Source organism: Juglans regia, chromosome 15, assembly GCF_001411555.2.
Source record: "Juglans regia cultivar Chandler chromosome 15, Walnut 2.0, whole genome shotgun sequence".
NCBI classification, from domain to species: Eukaryota; Viridiplantae; Streptophyta; class Magnoliopsida; order Fagales; family Juglandaceae; genus Juglans; species Juglans regia.
Window position 1 is genome coordinate 1,560,805 of NC_049915.1, and position 17,490 is coordinate 1,578,294.

General features: G+C 35.3%; 2 protein-coding genes and 1 pseudogene across 3 annotated transcripts; 2 read left to right on the top strand and 1 right to left on the bottom strand.

The window, feature by feature from the left end:
• Positions 1–200: 200 nt before the first annotated feature.
• LOC109012165 lies at positions 201–3,677 on the top strand (annotated as a pseudogene).
• Positions 3,678–6,903: 3,226 nt separating this feature from the next.
• On the bottom strand, positions 6,904–10,645 carry LOC109012163. Of its 2 annotated transcripts, XM_018993676.2 has the most exons (9): positions 10,402–10,645; positions 10,238–10,303; positions 9,081–9,161; positions 8,929–8,982; positions 8,790–8,858; positions 7,762–7,824; positions 7,503–7,585; positions 7,335–7,400; positions 6,904–7,230 (listed from the first exon to the last, which is right to left on the bottom strand). In XM_018993676.2, the coding sequence occupies exons 1-9, from the start codon at positions 10,624–10,626 to the stop codon at positions 7,188–7,190; spliced, it is 750 nt and encodes a 249-aa protein (XP_018849221.2). In that variant the 5' UTR covers positions 10,627–10,645; the 3' UTR covers positions 6,904–7,187. The 2 variants fall into 2 exon arrangements, with proteins under 2 accessions (XP_018849221.2, XP_018849222.1); XM_018993677.2 differs by lacking the exon at positions 10,402–10,645 and having other exon boundaries at positions 9,081–9,174; positions 10,238–10,305.
• A 3,938-nt stretch (positions 10,646–14,583) lies between these two features.
• LOC109012170 (glycolipid transfer protein 3-like) lies at positions 14,584–17,402 on the top strand. The gene is made up of 6 exons (XM_018993682.2): positions 14,584–14,883; positions 14,970–15,025; positions 15,265–15,395; positions 16,557–16,692; positions 17,103–17,246; positions 17,344–17,402. The coding sequence occupies exons 1-6, from the start codon at positions 14,664–14,666 to the stop codon at positions 17,377–17,379; spliced, it is 723 nt and encodes a 240-aa protein (XP_018849227.1). The 5' UTR covers positions 14,584–14,663; the 3' UTR covers positions 17,380–17,402.
• Positions 17,403–17,490: the final 88 nt, after the last annotated feature.

Genomic DNA, 17,490 nt, shown 5'->3' on the forward strand with positions numbered 1-17,490 from the left:
GTCACCCAAGTCCCTAGCTGTCTATTTATTCATTAAAAGTGACAACCTCATGGAGTATGTGGAAAGGATTTCAGCTTTCAAGAGCACATATTTTACCCTTTCTTCCAGCAAATTTGGATGAATCCAAAAGCATTTTAGTATCCCCTTGTCGATCATAGAACATACAGATAGACTTTGAGAGACTGGTTTTGTGAGATTAGATGAGCTTCATGTCAAGCAATGCAATCGCTATTTTGTTTCTTGTTTCTGAAGATCTACATGTTTCAGACCATTTCTGCCTTGAATCAAGAAGGTCTGTCTCTCCTTTCATGGCTTTCAGCCTTCAATTCATCTTCCTCTGCTATATTCTTCTCTTCATGGAATCCAAACGACCATAATCCATGCAAATGGGATTATATCCAATGTTCCACTGATGGGTTTGTTTCGGAAATCACAATAACATCCATCAACCTTCACACCGGCTTCCCCAATCAGCTCCTCTCCTTCAACCATCTCATTGCTCTTGTCCTTTCAAATGCAAACCTCACTGGAGAAATCCCACCTTCAATAGGAAACATGTCATCACTGACCACCTTGGACCTTGGTTATAATGCTCTATCAGGGAACATCCCGGCAGAAGTAGGAAAGCTACACAAGTTGCAGGTATTGTCACTGAATTCAAATTCCTTACGGGGTCCAATTCCAATAGAAATCGGAAATTGCTCAAACCTTGAAGAGCTGGAATTGTTTGATAACCAGCTCTCTGGAAGGATTCCTTCAGAAGTCAGCAAGTTGTCAGGTCTGGAAGTATTTCGTGCAGGTGGAAATCTGGGAATTCATGGCGAAATCCAAACGCTCATATCACACTGTAAAAGACTAGTTTTTCTTGGTCTTGCAGAAACTGGTATTTCGGGGCAGATTCCACACAGCTTGGGAGAACTTGAGAATCTCAAGACTCTTTCCATCTACACAACCAATATCACGGGCCAAATCCCACCAGAAATTGGCAATTGCTCATCCTTAGAGAACTTGTTTCTTCATGAAAACCAGCTGTCGGGAAAGTTTCCTGATGAATTGAGTATGTTAAAAAGCCTCAAAAGGTTGTTATTATGGCAGAACAGTCTAAGTGGAAGCATGCCAGAAACTCTTGGAAACTGTTCAAGTTTGGTGGTTATAGACTTTTCATCAAATTCCCTCAGTGGTGAGCTTCCTGTGTCGCTTGCAAATTTAGTAACATTGGAGGAGCTTCTTGTGCCTAATAACAATCTTTCTGGCACAATACCATCATTTATAGGCAACTTTTCCAGTCTGAAGCAACTCGAATTGGACAACAACAGACTTTTTGGTGAGATTCCACCGGCCATCGGGCAACTGAAAGAACTTTCTCAGTTTTTTGCTTGGCAGAATCAGCTCCAAGGAAGAATACCAACTGAGCTAGCCAACTGTGAGAAACTTCAAGCAGTGGATCTTTCACACAATATGCTCACCGGATCAATTCCAAGCTCTCTATTCAATCTCAAGAACTTAACCCAATTGTTGTTGATATCAAATAGAATCTCAGGTGAACTTCCACCTCATATTGGTAATTGCACCAGCTTGATCCGTTTACGGCTGGGATCAAACAACTTAACCGGTCAAATCCCATCAGAAATTGGGCTTCTACATCGTTTGAGCTTCCTTGAAATGTCAGACAACCAATTTACAGGAGAAATTCCTCCTGAAATTGGTTACTGCACTAAACTAGAAATGGTTGACTTGCACGGAAATACACTCCAAGGCATGATTCCTTCGACATTAGAACTTCTTGTTGACCTAAATGTTCTAGATATTTCCATGAATAAAATAGAAGGTATCATTCCTGAGAATATGGGCAAGCTTACGTCCTTGAACAAACTAGTAATCAGTGGAAACCACATTACTGGTTTCATCCCTCAATCACTTGGCCTCTGCAGGGATTTACAGTTGTTGGACATTAGCAGCAACAAGATCATTGGTTCTATCCCAGATGAAATCGGTCATCTTGAAGGATTAGATATTCTATTGAATTTGAGTTGGAATTCTCTGACTGGCCCTATTCCAGAGAGTTTTTCTAATCTCTCAAAGCTTGCCAACTTGGATCTCTCTCACAACATGCTAACAGGAAGCCTGATAATACTGGGTAAACTTGATAACCTAGTATCTCTGGATGTCTCATACAATAATTTTTCAGGTCTCCTTCCTGATACCAAGTTCTTCCATGACCTTCCAGCCACAGCGTTTTCCGGCAATCAAGAACTCTGCATCAACAGAAGTGAGTGCCGCATAAATGGAAATCTTCATGGCATGAAATCCATCAGAAAACATATCATCTATGCTCTTCTTAGTATAACAGTAACAGTGGTGATATTGATTTTTGGACTAGTTCTATTAATCAAAGTCCATGGAGGCTTATTTGGAAAGAACGATGAAGAAGATCATGACTTGGAATGGGATATCACTCCATTTCAAAAACTTAGTTTTTCCATAAACGATATTGTCACAGGGCTTTCGGATGCTAACATTGTAGGAAAGGGTTGTTCCGGCATCGTTTATCGTGTTGAGACTCCAAGAAAGCAGGTAATTGCAGTGAAGAAACTATGGCCAGTGAAGAATGGGGAGGTTCCTGAGAGAGACCTGTTTTCTACAGAAGTTGAGACTCTTGGATCTATAAGGCACAAAAATATAGTGAGGCTTCTGGGATGTTGTGACAATGGAACAATTAGATTGCTCTTGTTTGATTACATCTGTAATGGAAGTTTGGCTGGATTGCTCCATGAGAAGAGGCTGTTCTTGGACTGGGATGCTAGGTATAAGATCATACTGGGAGCAGCCTATGGTTTAGCCTATCTTCACCATGACTGTATTCCTCCTATAATTCATCGTGATATCAAAGCTAACAACATCTTGGTAGGCCAACAATTTGAAGCGTTTTTAGCCGATTTTGGCCTTGCGAAACTTGTTCAATCTCCAGAATCTTCAAGAGTTTCCAACACAGTTGCTGGTTCTTATGGGTACATTGCCCCTGGTGAGTGTAAATGCTTAAGGTTCTTCTTAGATAACCGCAGCAAGATACCTATCAAACTAAAATAATATGAAGTTGAGCTTTTAACATCTTTTTGGAAAAGACTTTATTATCATTATCAAGATAGACTATTTAAAAATTGTAGTGATGTTCCATAACTCAAGATGTTCCTCAATTACACTCGAAAGGTTCCTCAAATTATGTTCAGTTCTAGTCATTTAAGCTGGGTAAAGTACATCTTTAGTCAAAGCAAAAGATTTAATCCATGCTTGTCACGAATTGCAGAATATGGATACAGCTTGAAGATCACAGTGAAGAGTGATGTGTACAGCTATGGAGTGGTGCTGCTAGAGGTCTTAACTGGGATGGAACCAACTGATGGCAGGATACCAGAAGGTGCTCACATCGCCACCTGGGTTATCAGGGAAGTTCGAGAAAGAAAAAGAGAATTCATTTCAATTCTAGACCAACAACTAGTTTCAAAATCTGGAGCACAGATCCAGGAGATGCTTCAAGTTCTTGGAGTTGCTATCCTATGCTTGAATGCTTCCCCAGAAGAACGGCCAACTATGAAAGATGTAGTGATGATGCTAAAGGAAATCAGGCACAAGAATGAGAATGTTTAAAATCCAAAGGCTCTTCTCAATGGGGTAGCAAAAAACCCAGAAGCAGCAATCCAGGGTTCTAGAATATTGTAGTTCTTTGTTATTTTTCTATAATTTAAAATAAAGAAGTAATTGAGAAATAGATTGATTGACAATTTTTATGTAGTAGCAAGAATGCAAGAGGTTATCACACTGGCATTTAGATAGCGGAATAGCATGAATGATGCACATGTTTCAGCACCTTTTTTTTAATATTTGTAAATACAAGGAGGATTGCAACACAAGGACTTCCTAAAAGATCATTCATGTCCAAGCACACATAACTGCGAAGTTCTGATGGAATTCGATACATTAGTGCTGGTACAATCACACCAAAGTTTAAGCGAATCTTCACAAGCTTCAAAAATTGAATTATAAAATCAGGAATACATAACTCACAAGAACTCCTTCCTCAACCCCACAATCCAGAATCACTCCACAACCCCACCACCACAACCCCCCCACCCCCCCCCAAAAAAAAAAAACTGGTAGCTTAGATTCTAAACAAACAATATATCCTAATGGAGGAAGTAAAGTTAAACAGAAAACTACAATATTGCCTACGTGTTATGATTCAATTAGCATATCTCTGCCACAAAGTGTACCTAATGGATGTCTGTGGAGGACTGGGCCACTAAAAAGCGAGGTGGTGATACAGATTGGGAGGGATTTAGTCTGGTAGAACACAAAATTAAGAGAAGAAAAAAGACCCCTTTCCTTTTCAACTTTCCAATTATGGTTGATGCAGAAATAAAAAGATTCCTGCTCCATGTTCTTCAAAAGATACATTGCTTTTAGTCATATACATGAGACCATCTTGGGCCCACAGATTGTTCACTTCAATCTATCGAATCCCAATGTCTAAGATTGCAAGCAACCATCCTCTAAAGTAATCATTCTTGTGAAACTTCTTAAGCAATTAGAAGTTATATAGTAGTTGGGTGGATCAGCAAGTACACATCCTTCTAAGCGGCAAGCCCTTTTAGTAATTGACATGTAACTGAAAAGCACACAGATCAGCTCCAACTGACTAAAATTATAATTCAAAAAAAATGTTTAATTTTGTTTAATAATGTTACAAGCCTCCTCTCATAGTAACTTTTACAACAATAATTACAAAACTTTTAACTTTGGTCATTGTCAACCAGTATGGTTGGAGTCAAAAACGTTATAATTGCAACATTTTTAAATTTTTATATCTTATTGTGATGCCTAAACTACCAAAATATATTTTGTCATGCTCAGAAGTTTTCCACATATGTGCTAGCATGTATGGATAAGGGCACATACATATCCACGCATGTCACATGCAAATGGGCAAATGGCAGCTTTACTTGACATTGATGGAAGGTCGTATTCGGGGCTTAGTTCGTATGGATAAATTGGGTATTCTTTATATTTGACATTTATGTAATTTTTTAGTTGTGTTGGTAGTTGTAAGTATAGTTGTTCCTCCACCTCGGTGAGGGATTCTTAATAATAAGAGGCCTGACCTCAGCATTTTTTTTTTTTTTAAATGGCAGCTTTACTGAAATGTTGCAGTTTCTTGAGAAACCCTTGTCACAGCCTAGTTTAGAATACCTCACTGCTATTTATTATTTTATTATTACTTCTCACTACTATTCAATATTCTATTACTTTTTCATTACTATTCACAGAATATTTAAAAATACTTCACTACCCAACGCAACCTAAATCATCTCTCTACCTTTTTTTATTAAGAAAAAAAATTTTAAAGAACTGCATAATGTGTAGCCGTTAAAGGTAAAAATATCTTAAAGCTCTCATCTATCTAGATCTTTTAAATCCAAACCACCTTCTCACAGATGATGTTTAGCGTAAAGCTGAAAGAAAATAAGGGTAACTTTGGAAGGTCATCATCTTCCTGTCAAGCTTTCTAGGGCGCGCTTGTATGCCTGGATGCAAAATGATTTTCTCTGTTATATATCAAATTCCTGTCTAGAATGTTTTGCACATTAACATGGTTGTGGTTGTGATTGCAGAGACATTTATGTTTGGGCAATGACAAAAGAGAACTGCTACAGATACAAAAAAATTACACAAAATAAACCCACAAACTGATGTGATTTCATGAAATCCGAGATCTACATTATAATAAAAATAACTTTACAATCTGACCTACCATATCAAATCATATCAGTTTATAGGTTTACTTTTATATAATCAATCCCTTTGTAGCTAAAGTATTTTCCATGTCAAAAAAGATGGTTCATGAATAATGGTTTTGTGTAATGGAAATGGAAAGAGACCTGGTAGATTTGGTTTCCAAATGTCCCGTATAATTGTGACGCCTTGTACGTACCTAAGGCTAAGGGATAAAAGAGCCATAGGAGTCTTGATTTTAAAGTCATTACCCGCACAACGCAAGGGCCAAAGTTTAGATAGGTAAAATGCGAAATCAACCAGACACAACAAACTCTGACCCTGCCTTTAAGGAAGATGTGCACAGAGCGTTTGGGCTTTAGTAGATGTAGGCTCATAAATTGCCAAAAAGATCACACCATAATAACTCCTGAAATACTGAATGCTTGGATGTGTTTAAAAACTTCGCTTTATGGTTTGTTAAGCATAATATCTATACTCATTGAATTATTCTCAACCTTGATAGCTTATGAGCAAATATCAGCAGTATGGTCACAATTCCTTTTTATTTTATTTTATTTTTGGTTATTAGCACTGGCATAGATTTCTCTATATGCATATGAAAAATCACATCTTTTGAAGATTGATTTTGTATATTAAGAAAACTCTCACATTGGATTATGTATCTTTGAACCAAATAATAATAAAATATTTTTTTTTTCTTCCTAAAATTATTTTTTCTTGATCTGCTTTAAATAAGCAATTATCAACCCGTTCGGTCCTCTTTGGTTTCTTTGTTTGCATTGATGTTGAGAGAGATAAATGGTAGGAGAGAGAAAAAACAGTAAAATAATATTTGGAGAGTAAACAATGTTTCTTCAAATATTTCCTCAAATTTGAAGAAACATTGTTAATTTGAAGAAATATTGTTCATAATTATGCAAAATTTTGAAGATGCATAATCCAATGCAGACCAATTTGAGGAGATGTTATGCAAATATGACGATGAATATAAAGATGCATAAGCCATTACCAATACTCAGTATTTTTTGTTTAAGCTTGCAGACGCATCTTAATGGGAATGGCACCATAGACGATTCCAAATCGCATAAAAGAACGTAAGATCGGGCAAGAAAATTCAATGTAACGGCTGTCATCCAAATGAAAATATTACAAATAGAGCTCATATTACATAATCATATACAAAATATCAAATCTTACAGCATTCCTTGTCTTCCATGCCTTGAGAAATCCAAAATGATAAGACGGGAAGACTGAAAAGATTAAGAGAAGGAAGAAAAATACTAGTACATACTAAATCAAATAGTGTTCGTCCCTTACATAAGAGGCTTTGATACCTGATAGAAACACCACACTGTTCTGTAATTTGTCTTCATGAAGTTCAAACCAGTGATTACAGATTACAGAGTTGTCTCAGGATGCCACTTTATGCTGCATCCAACACTGTCACATATATAGGAAAAAGATCACTTTAACCATGTAATTATGTCCTATAAGGCTATAAGGGCTTTATAGATGTTAAAAAAAGTGTATAGAGGAGAAGATACCTAGGTTTCTGAACTGATGGGATTGGTTGGCTGCTGAGAACACAATCTATCGCCCTGCTCAAGTCCCTAGTCACAGTATTAGTGAAGCGAGTTAGCTACCCTTGTCATATGGATGGCAGCAGATGTGCAATGTTCATTCAAATTAAGCTAAAGACAAACGGGATTAACCTTCCACTAACAGGTACATTATTACTGGGTCGGGAATCATCAAATTGACCATGATATACCAGTTCAAATGGCCTCCGACCATCCTGTGTTTAATTGACAAAAGTACCACCATGTTAGATATGTCACCCAAAATACAAGCATTGTTGGATCATGCAGGTGGGTTTCAAAGCAAATGACATGAGCCTGAGCTTCTTTGAGCCAGGTCTAACATGAGATACCACACTTAAAAATGGAAGTAACTTTTACAGGTTGTTACCACCTTTTTAAATAGGAAAAACTCTGGTGTGCAAACTGCTCCAAATTCTCGTGCAACATCCTGTGACTGCAATTGAACATACAAAGCTAAATATATGGCACAAGCAAGAAGTTATGCTCCCATCCATATCATTTCTAAGGACGGTTATCAAGTACTTAAAACTAAAATTACAAATTAATATCAAAATAAAAGGAAAAATGACGAACTGGGGCAAAGGAGGACCAAAATCAACCGATTATTTTTCTCATTTTAATAGAATTAAATAAAAAAATAGGTTAGATTATAGTAAACAAAGAAGCTCAATTACACTAGAGACTTCTTTATAAAAGAAATTAGTTGGCAAGAGAGGGTGACCATGATAGAGTCCTTTTTTATTATCTTTTCCTCTTTCTTCAGCGTCACCATTTTGGGTCATTTCTTTACAATATGACTTAAAACTCATAACTGTTACATCATCCAACAAATTGAAGGGAAATATTTTTCACCATGCCCATAATAAATAAGTCCCCGCCTATCATAATCATGTGTGCCAAATACCAAAGTGGACCACTTTTTCAATCAATAAAAGCTATTCACATTCCTTCCCTCAAAACATTACCTCATCCTCCACCCATTATTTATATAGGGATATTTATTCTGTCCAAAGACTATTGAAAAAATATCAAAAAGATAAAATGTTAGTAGCCACTGGTAACTTCCAATCTTTAGTTACAGAGACCTGTAACTAAACCTATAATTTGGAGAACTACGTGCATGGTGAAGCTTCTGATCTCCAATAAACCTGATATTACCCAGCATTCTAGACAGAGGATGAGTACTCCGACAGCTCAACAGATTACATGGGTGAAACACTAGCACCAATTCCTATTTGATAGTGGCTCTATTGTGCATGAACAAGAATGTAGCAGTTTGACAAAATGAAAGCCGACTACTATGAAGATAAAAACATATGACCACATAGGCTTTTGCATATGTGAGTGCTTACACACTTCACCAAAAATAAGAATCAGGGTGAGAGTGACATAGTATACCTCATCATATAAATATGGGAAAGGATAGTTAAGTAGCTTAGCTTCTTCTGCCATGAATTGTGGTCCATCCTGTGAGGAGCAGTTTATGTTACAATAGCTTCAATACAGATCGAATTCCTAATTATGGAGTTATTAGAACCTGTGGGTGAGTAGCTATAGAATTTGAAGATATTGCAACCACTGCAAGTCCTTTCTGCAGCAAGATACAATAGCATGTGAATAAGTTACTCAAGTTCCAAAGTGCAACAGGAAATGGAAGAAAGCATATTGGGAGGAGATATTTTCAGATACCTTCATGTAAAAATTGGTCAGCTTCACAATAGCTTTCTTCAAGTGTTTAACAAATGGGCAGTGGTTGCAAACAAACATAACCTGCATTACAACTCTGATAGAATGAATTTTATCATTGCTCATATTATTCTACAAAGAGAGAAAAGGCACTTTACTGCAAGTCTAGTTTGGCAAAAATATCATTATAGAAACTCCCTAGCAAAGGAATAGCCATAGTTGTGGTAATGGTCATGCTTTAAGGGTCCCGGGAGATGAGATAGTCATAACATATGGGCATATGTCACATATTATTACAAATTTCACGACTGGTTTTCTCCATCATAAGAACCTGCCTAATTTATGGGCATGTAGGCCACAATAAAGGTTGAATGAAACTCAGCCCGAATGGTAGGTACTATTGATCCTTTATGGGAAATTAACATTAACTTCTCATATATAATTCAGTCAATTGTAAAAAAATCCCATTGGATCAAACCCTCAAGAGTTGGCTCTTCTTAAGTTTCACAAGAAGCAATCATATCCTATGTTTTCCTTAGATTCTGCAGTTAACCATAGGCCAATCTGAAACTTCGGCCTCATTAGAATCCAAGCCCACATATGATTCTTATTTTTGACGCAACATTGTAAACTCAATTATGAAAAGTTAAATTCAACTGCAATTAAATGATGGGTTAGGTAAAATACCAAGAGATAATCCAAAATGTTCTTCACTTAACCTTTATAAAATTATAGGATCTAGAGAATTTTTTTTTTTTTTTTTGGGGGGGGGGGAATGAAGTGGATTATTAAATTTGCAAACCTGCTGAGGAAAGAAAAAAGCAACTATTCAACTGTCAAGAGACGTTTAGTAGGACTCACCAAATTTAAGCTCCTCAAATACCTGACTCTAACCAATTACTCTTTGTTTGAGGTTCCTCGTGTTTATAACAATGTTAAGTGAACACCAAGGATCAAGAATATCCAATACATTTGTATACGTCCTGTGTAGTTGGGCTATGCCTTTTGCAACTATTTAATAATATCTTCAATTACTCATGACAAAAAAGAATTCACCAACAATATTCCAGATAATCAACGTAAAAAGGGCTATCTATACTAGCAACACGAAAAGAAAATGTCTTTTAAAGGGGAAAAAAAAAAATAATGGGAAAATTTACCAGCAAAGCAGGATATGGTTCAAAATCTTCTAATTTCCACACTTTCCCAGTAAGTGGCTCTGGAAGCTACACCAACCGAAAACAAGGAATGATTAAATTGCAACCCAATTTGGAGAAGACCAAAATGACCTGGTACAAATACGACAATAGCCGAAAGGAAAAACCTCAAAATGGGGAGCTTTGGAACCTAAGGAGGTCCCTTTGGACTCAGTTCTAGCAGCTCGAACTACAAGCTTTCTTGCTAGTAGAGTGGTCCCGAGATGCATCGGGGTAAAACCCATTTTAGAGGAGGAGTATGTCGGTCTAAGTCGGGTGGTGAACGGTGCTAATAAGCGCGGTAGATGCACTAACCGTGCACCCACCGACGACACCACAACGGTCGAGGCCATGGTTGATGACTGAAGTGTCTGCGCCTTCTGTTTCTACCAGATACTGATAAGGATATAAGCGTAATTAAGTGGAAGGATTGAGGGTAGTTTTGCAATTTCGTGTCTAGCAGGAGGCCCAAGAGGCCGGTTTAGTTTATAGACAGATTGAATGATGGGCCCAATTACCAGATGCTATAGCCTATAAATGTATGGGCCTATAGAAATGCTTTTTTTTTTTTTTCGTTTTCATTTAACTAGAAAATACTATAGTCGGTGGCCGGCAGTGGCGGTGGCGGCCACGGGTGGTGGCAGTGGTAACTTAGCTCACCTAATCAAAGGTTGAACGTATATGTTGATATCTTCTGAAAGAAAAAAGCTTTTTTTGCTCTTTATAACTATTTTAAGAGACTAATTATACTTTTAACTAATTACTTGGCCTCTCTTTACAAGTATAAAAAGAAAAAACAAATTAAATTGACAGCAGTATAGAGCCAATATTTTAGTAAGTGGGAAATGGTGCAAGATGCTTCATTTTCTGACCAAAAAATAAAATAAAAAGAAACCCTAGATGTCCTTCAATGTTTTAAGTAGGGGTATAAATTCGGATGCAAATTCAGGTAACCGGTTATACTCGAATTTGCATCTGGCTTTATAATGTGATCTGGGCACTCGTCTGGATTAACCAGTTATAATTTGGGTGGGTGATTTATTATAAAAATATGGATGCCCGGTTATCCGGGTTATAACCGGATACTCGAAGTTGTCAAAAAAATCATCTTAAAGAGGTGGGATATTAACACAAAATGATAGTATTTTGAAGATCAAAATGACGTCGTTTTATGATTTTATCTATAAATAAATTTTTTATTTTTAAATATGAAACCTGGTTAAAGATCTAGGTATTAATTTGGAACTCACATTATGTAACAATATTTGCATTTGGATAAAGACGGGTACTAGATCCGGATATTAGCCCAAATAAAATTAGGATAGATAAATGAATCTAATTTTCTAGATTCAGAACCAGATCGAAAAAATCTAGCCCAATGCGGAGTCTAGCCTGTTTGAAATTTGGACTGAGTTGAGTTTAGTTTAATTTTAAATTGAATACAATATCTAAACACATAACTCTCAAATCACTAAACTCAACTCTTCTTTATACGTGAACCCCACAATTTTTTTCAACTCAACACATTTTTATACACAGGACTCACAACTTTTTTCAACTTCTCATAAATACATCTTAACTCATCTTAACATCCAAACACATCTAAACTCATATTAGGTGAGCTCCACAAAACTCACTCCACCATCTCAACTTACTACTATTTATAAAAAACTCAATTCATCTTAACTCGACTCAACATCTAAACGGGATCCTAATTTTAAGGTCCCGAAAATTGAAATAAACTTGAGAGTTGTATCCCATAACAAATATATGTAACTACCAAAAAAAAAAGTCAAGCTACATGGAAAGGAAAAATGAGTACAGGACTCTATGATTAACTTATATTAATGGTAGTTATAAGTATGTAGACTCATTGAGGTATTATATATATTGATAGGGAAGTAAGTAAGTACTGGATATATTTTTATAATCCTAGCTGCATGCAACATATCCAGTACGTCATGAGAGTCATGCCTTACAAAATATAATATGAATAAAACATGATATATATATATATATATATATATATGTCTTGCAAAATTATTTTGATGATCATCTCTGATAAATGCATGCCATACTAAAAAATACATACAACTAGCAGGAAACTCGATAATTAAGGTATGCATGCATCATTGATCATGTAAGCATATACTAGGACAGATTAACTACCATGCTTTTAATTGGAATCTACAACTAACGAATTAAAGTCATGATTTTGTTTTTCCTCGATCGGCAAAATGATCAATGGAATTAGTGCATGGAAGAAGAATAAGGGAGACATTTCATATTTCATATACATGTGCATGCATGCATGCCCTAGAAACCATGCATGTATTTATATTTATATATATAGCCCCCAAATTTTTTTAAAATTTCAAAATGCTCCCTAAATTTTACTTATAATTCTATAAATATAGAGAATAACCCCCAAAGAAAATTATAATTCTCATATGCTCTCTAACATTTTCTAAAATTTCAATATACATAGAAATGCCTCTCTCCAAATTTTTTTTTTTCTATAGTCCCAAAATTTTATATAATTTCCATATATTATCTATTTTCAAAGATGTTGCCTCACTAAAAGTAATTTAAAAAGAGTTTAAGAGAAATAATAAATTTACTAATGAATATGGATCCCAAAGTTTTTTATTATATAATATTACGCTTCTTAATATAGAATCCAAATTAAAAATATAAGAAAAATCATTTAAGGTTGATGATGATCTAAACTTCATTGAGCAAGAAAAAATTTATTTAAGGTGATCTCAATTATATCATTATATGTTTAATGCGGAACAAAAATATCTAGATTTTACATAAGACTTTTTTTTTTATGGAAGATTTTATATAAGACTTAATTATAACAAGCTTACACACTAAAATGAATTAAAGATGATCTCCTAAAAGATTAATTGATAGTTTCTATGAAAAAAATAAATTCTAAATATTTAATTACAAAAATAATAATGGATGAATATCATTCTATGAAACATTATCTTTACATACATATATATCTGAAACATATATTAATTCATTTTTTGGACATCAAAAAAACTTGCAACGGTTTAATTTATTTTTAAGTTTTGTCAAGAAATTAACAAGCTGAGTCCGGGACCTATGTTTCATGCATAAGCTAGGCACCCTACGCCGCTCTCCTCTAGTACTTCGCTGGATATTAGGAAAAAAAAAATACACCACGTACGCTCGACCTTAGGATTTTTCCAACCTTGGTGCACGGCAAACCAAAAGATCAAAATCTGCCAATTACATATATAGAGAGGAGCTCTGTTGAGTAATAATTTCATATTAGCTGTGGACAAGGTCTTGGGTATGTTTATAAGTAATTAACAATCCTCTCTTGTAGAATCAGTTTTATGAGATGAGTTAGACCCATTAATTTCTTCATAGTATCAGAGCCTGCCACAAAACAAATGGGAGTCCACACTATTTACTCCGTGACAAGGATCAAAAAAAATACTGACCTGCACGTGAGTGAGGGTGTTGAGTAATAATTCCACATTAGCTGTGGACAAGGTCTTGGGCATGTTTATAAGCAATGAACAATCCTCTCTTGTACAATCGGTTTTATGAGATAAATTAGGCTCATTAATTTCTTCACTCTCTGGATTTTGTTTGTATTTTGGAGTTAAATGATTATTTTAAATGGCAGGCGCTAGATCAGGTATATTGATAGTTGGGAGATCAGGTACTGTTTAATTTATAAGACACTAATCAAGCATGAGTTATAAGATATACTTTTGTAGCGGTTTCTACTTATATAAACGTTCTCTTTTGGAAGCATGTTATAGTACCCATCAATCTTCTTCTTCTTCTTCTTCTTCCTCCTTGTACTCTGGAAATCAATGCTGTGAAAGATCCTCTTTTGTAATATATAATTCACAAAAAATGTGTTTACATACGTGCATATGTACATGATATGTCCATACATACATGATATATATGTTCAAACATTATAACGAGCTGCTTCATCAGCTGGCCTTTGCAGCATGGACATGGCCAACATGATTATGATAAATATTCCCTCATGATCAAGTTGCAATGAAAAAAAGTGTGATCGATAGGAGCAAAGAGAGACAATGATGTAATTAATTTGCCGGCAATCTTGTTAATTTTTAATTATATGACGACCCATGTCAAAGAATATATGTTTACAATATAGAAATGCAATTGTAGGAGAGCCGATTACTCCAAGGTCAAATCTAAGGTCGCCATCAATGGCATATAGAATAAAAAGAACAAAAGAGAAAGACACTCATCAATGCAAATTCTAAAGGCTTCCGATCTTTTTGCAAAAAATAAAAATTAGAAAAAAAACAAAGAGAATTCCTGATCTCCCTCTACCTTGTTACATTTATAGAGTCTGCAGGAGATGCAAGCCCAAGAAGAGGGAGAGAAAGAAGATATAGAGGTTGAAATGAAGAGGAGAAGAGAGATGGAGAAGGGGACAGAGATCCTGAGATATGCCATTGAAGAGCTCTCTCTGATTGTCAAACTTAAACCTGGTGATAATCATGTTGCTTCAGCTGCTGCTCCTCACATCCCCACAAAGCCTTTTCTTTATGTCTGCAACTTGGTTATTCAAGTTCTTGGTTTGGTCCTCTCTCTCTCTCTCTCTCTCTCAATAGTTTTGGATGTGTAGATAATCATAAACCTTTCTGTTGAATACATCTTGCAGATAAGCTTGGACCAACAATGGCTGTTCTGAGACAGGACATTCATCAGAATGTTCAGGTATTAACTAGAAGGAAAACCATGATTATTCTCCCTATGCATATACCTTTCAACAAATTTCTTTGTATGAAAAGAATACTCCTTTGAATTTGGAAAGTCATGCATGCTTTCCTGCTGCCATTATCAAAGTTGCAATGCTTTATTATCAGAAAGACAGAAACTAGGTTGCTTTTCTGAGATATTTATAACTTACCTTTATCTTTAGTGACTTCCATTATTATGTTCTGTCTCTTGTGCAGAAATTGGAAATGGTCCATGAATCTGATCCTTTACTGAATTCAAATTTGGTTGAGATCTTGAAGAAAGAGGCCAGTGAAGGCAATGCAAGGAAAGCAACAAGCTGTAGCAAAGCCTTTCTTTGGCTTACCAGGTAAACAAATTTCTGTCTTTGGCTTTTAATATTAACATTCTAATAGAAAAGTTCCCAAAAATATGAAAATAAGTGATCTAACAACGTTGAGAGGGGATATTTGTATATAGCTGTTCCTTGAATGTGGCATGTAAGTGGCCGGAGCAACCTCAAAAATTTATCAGTAGATGATACTATAGGGCTATAAATCAGTTCATTACCCATCAACATCAATTTCAAGATAACAGCAGTAGTATTACCAGCAACAACAAAAACAACATATTCATATGGCCTGACAAATATTTGTCTTTACCTTTGGATCACGAATATACCAAGTCATGAATAAGACAATAATTAGAGAATCAAGGCCATGCCCATACAAGTCTGATCTATTTGTCCCAGCATAATTCCATGAAAAAATATTTTTCTTAAATTTGTGATCCTTTTTTTTTTAGTAAAATTTGGATTATTCATGCTGAATCTAGTGATTTACAATCCCATTATTAACCTTTATAATAAGTTGACTTGCTTTGACAAGTCTTATTAGTAATTCTGGGTTAAAACAAAAGAATTTAGTGGCTTGGTTTTTTTTTTTTTTCTTTTTTTTAAAGAAGAAGACGGTATCCCAAATTTATTGATAGCCCTCGTTTGTGGTGGAGGAAAACCGTGGTTACGACCCAACACCTGAGGGATACAGATAAACAAGAAAAACCAAAACCCAAGCATCAAAAACTAAAAAGCTTCCAACCAATTAATTACAAGAGATTACAGGACAAAAACCAGAACCAGACTCAAAACCAAACCTAGACAAACGGATAAAACCTGCAAGAAAAAACACAATCAAATTAGGGTAAAGCAATTAAACCAAACACATCATACCTGGAATAGCACTATGAAATTCGCAAATAAGGGAGACCAACAAGTGAAATGATCTTTTGCTAAGTAGATAAAAGATCTTTTCGTTTCACTTGAAATTGATACAATCTATTTATTGCAAAATATAAGATATGTATTTCGATCATTGTATATTTTTTAAAAAATATTAGATTAACAAGTGAAATGATTAAAATTAGTGTATACACGCTTTTTTTACAGTGAATACACGCTTTCTTTTTCGAGTGAAATGAGTGTATCAGACTAATGTTCCTTTTCTTCTTCTTCTTCTTCTGTTTTTCTTCCCAGATCCATGGATTTTACTTCGGCATTATTACAAGAATTAACAAATGACCCTGAGCAGAGGATGGAACAAGCAGTTGAAGAGTCTTATAATAACACATTGAAGCCATGGCATGGATGGATATCATCAGCTGCTTTCAAAGTAATAATACCTCATGTCCCTCCCTAGATAAATGCCTATATCCTTTTATCTCCATCACTTATTTTTTCAAAAAGGTGGGTGATCAGTAAAATTGATCAATGGGGTCACTTTGAGCTTTTTGCTTTTCTCAATGACTGCCCCATGAAGAGCTTTGTGCTCTTCGAGTCTAGTTAAATACCTCATCATGCGTGCTATTTTTTTTTTAGGGCCTTTTCTCTAAGCAGATTGCATTGAAATTGAAGGAAATATATATATATATGTGTGTGTGTGTATACAGTATATGAGTTCATTTTTAGGCCTTGTTTCACTGTTATAAGCTTTCTCAAGCATTAAAGCATTCGTTATAGTACTATATGCTTGTTCAGAGATTCTTCAAAACACTCCAAGTAACAAGTGTAGCTCATTTGCAGGTAGCTCTAAAACTAGTGCCAGACAGGAAAACCTTCACTAATACTCTCATGGGGAAAGATGGAAACAATGAGTCCCTTAAAGAAGAAATGCAAACCTTGATTTCATTGTTTTTGCCTTTATTAGAGGAAATCCACTCTATTCTGGTAAGCTTAATTTCATGTTTTCTAGCACCATATACATTACTGTATTATGCAGTTCTTGTATATGTTTATTCATACTGATATATATTATTTTTTGCAGAGAGTTTATGGCTTGGATAGATTAAAGTCTACATAAGGAAATACCACATAAAGAAAGAGGAACTATATATAATGTATATATAGTGTCTGGTTTAGCAATGATTTTTTTACCTCTTTTACCTGAAATGTAATATAAATATGTAAATAG

Bases quoted from the DNA above. Each gene is read 5' to 3' on its own strand.
- LOC109012163 (XM_018993676.2), bottom strand. From the start codon at position 10,626: ATGGCCTCGACCGTTGTGGTGTCGTCGGTGGGTGCACGGTTAGTGCAT. The intron at 10,304-10,401 runs GTTTTTCCTTTC...CGGTTGGTGTAG, and splicing joins CCAAAGCTCCCCATTTTGAG to CTTCCAGAGCCACTTACTGG. The intron at 8,859-8,928 runs GTTCTAATAACT...TGCTCCTCACAG, and splicing joins CTATAGCTACTCACCCACAG to GATGGACCACAATTCATGGC.
- LOC109012170 (XM_018993682.2), top strand. From the start codon at position 14,664: ATGCAAGCCCAAGAAGAGGGAGAGAAAGAAGATATAGAGGTTGAAATG. The intron at 15,396-16,556 runs GTAAACAAATTT...TTTTCTTCCCAG, and splicing joins GCCTTTCTTTGGCTTACCAG to ATCCATGGATTTTACTTCGG. The intron at 16,693-17,102 runs GTAATAATACCT...GCTCATTTGCAG, and splicing joins TATCATCAGCTGCTTTCAAA to GTAGCTCTAAAACTAGTGCC.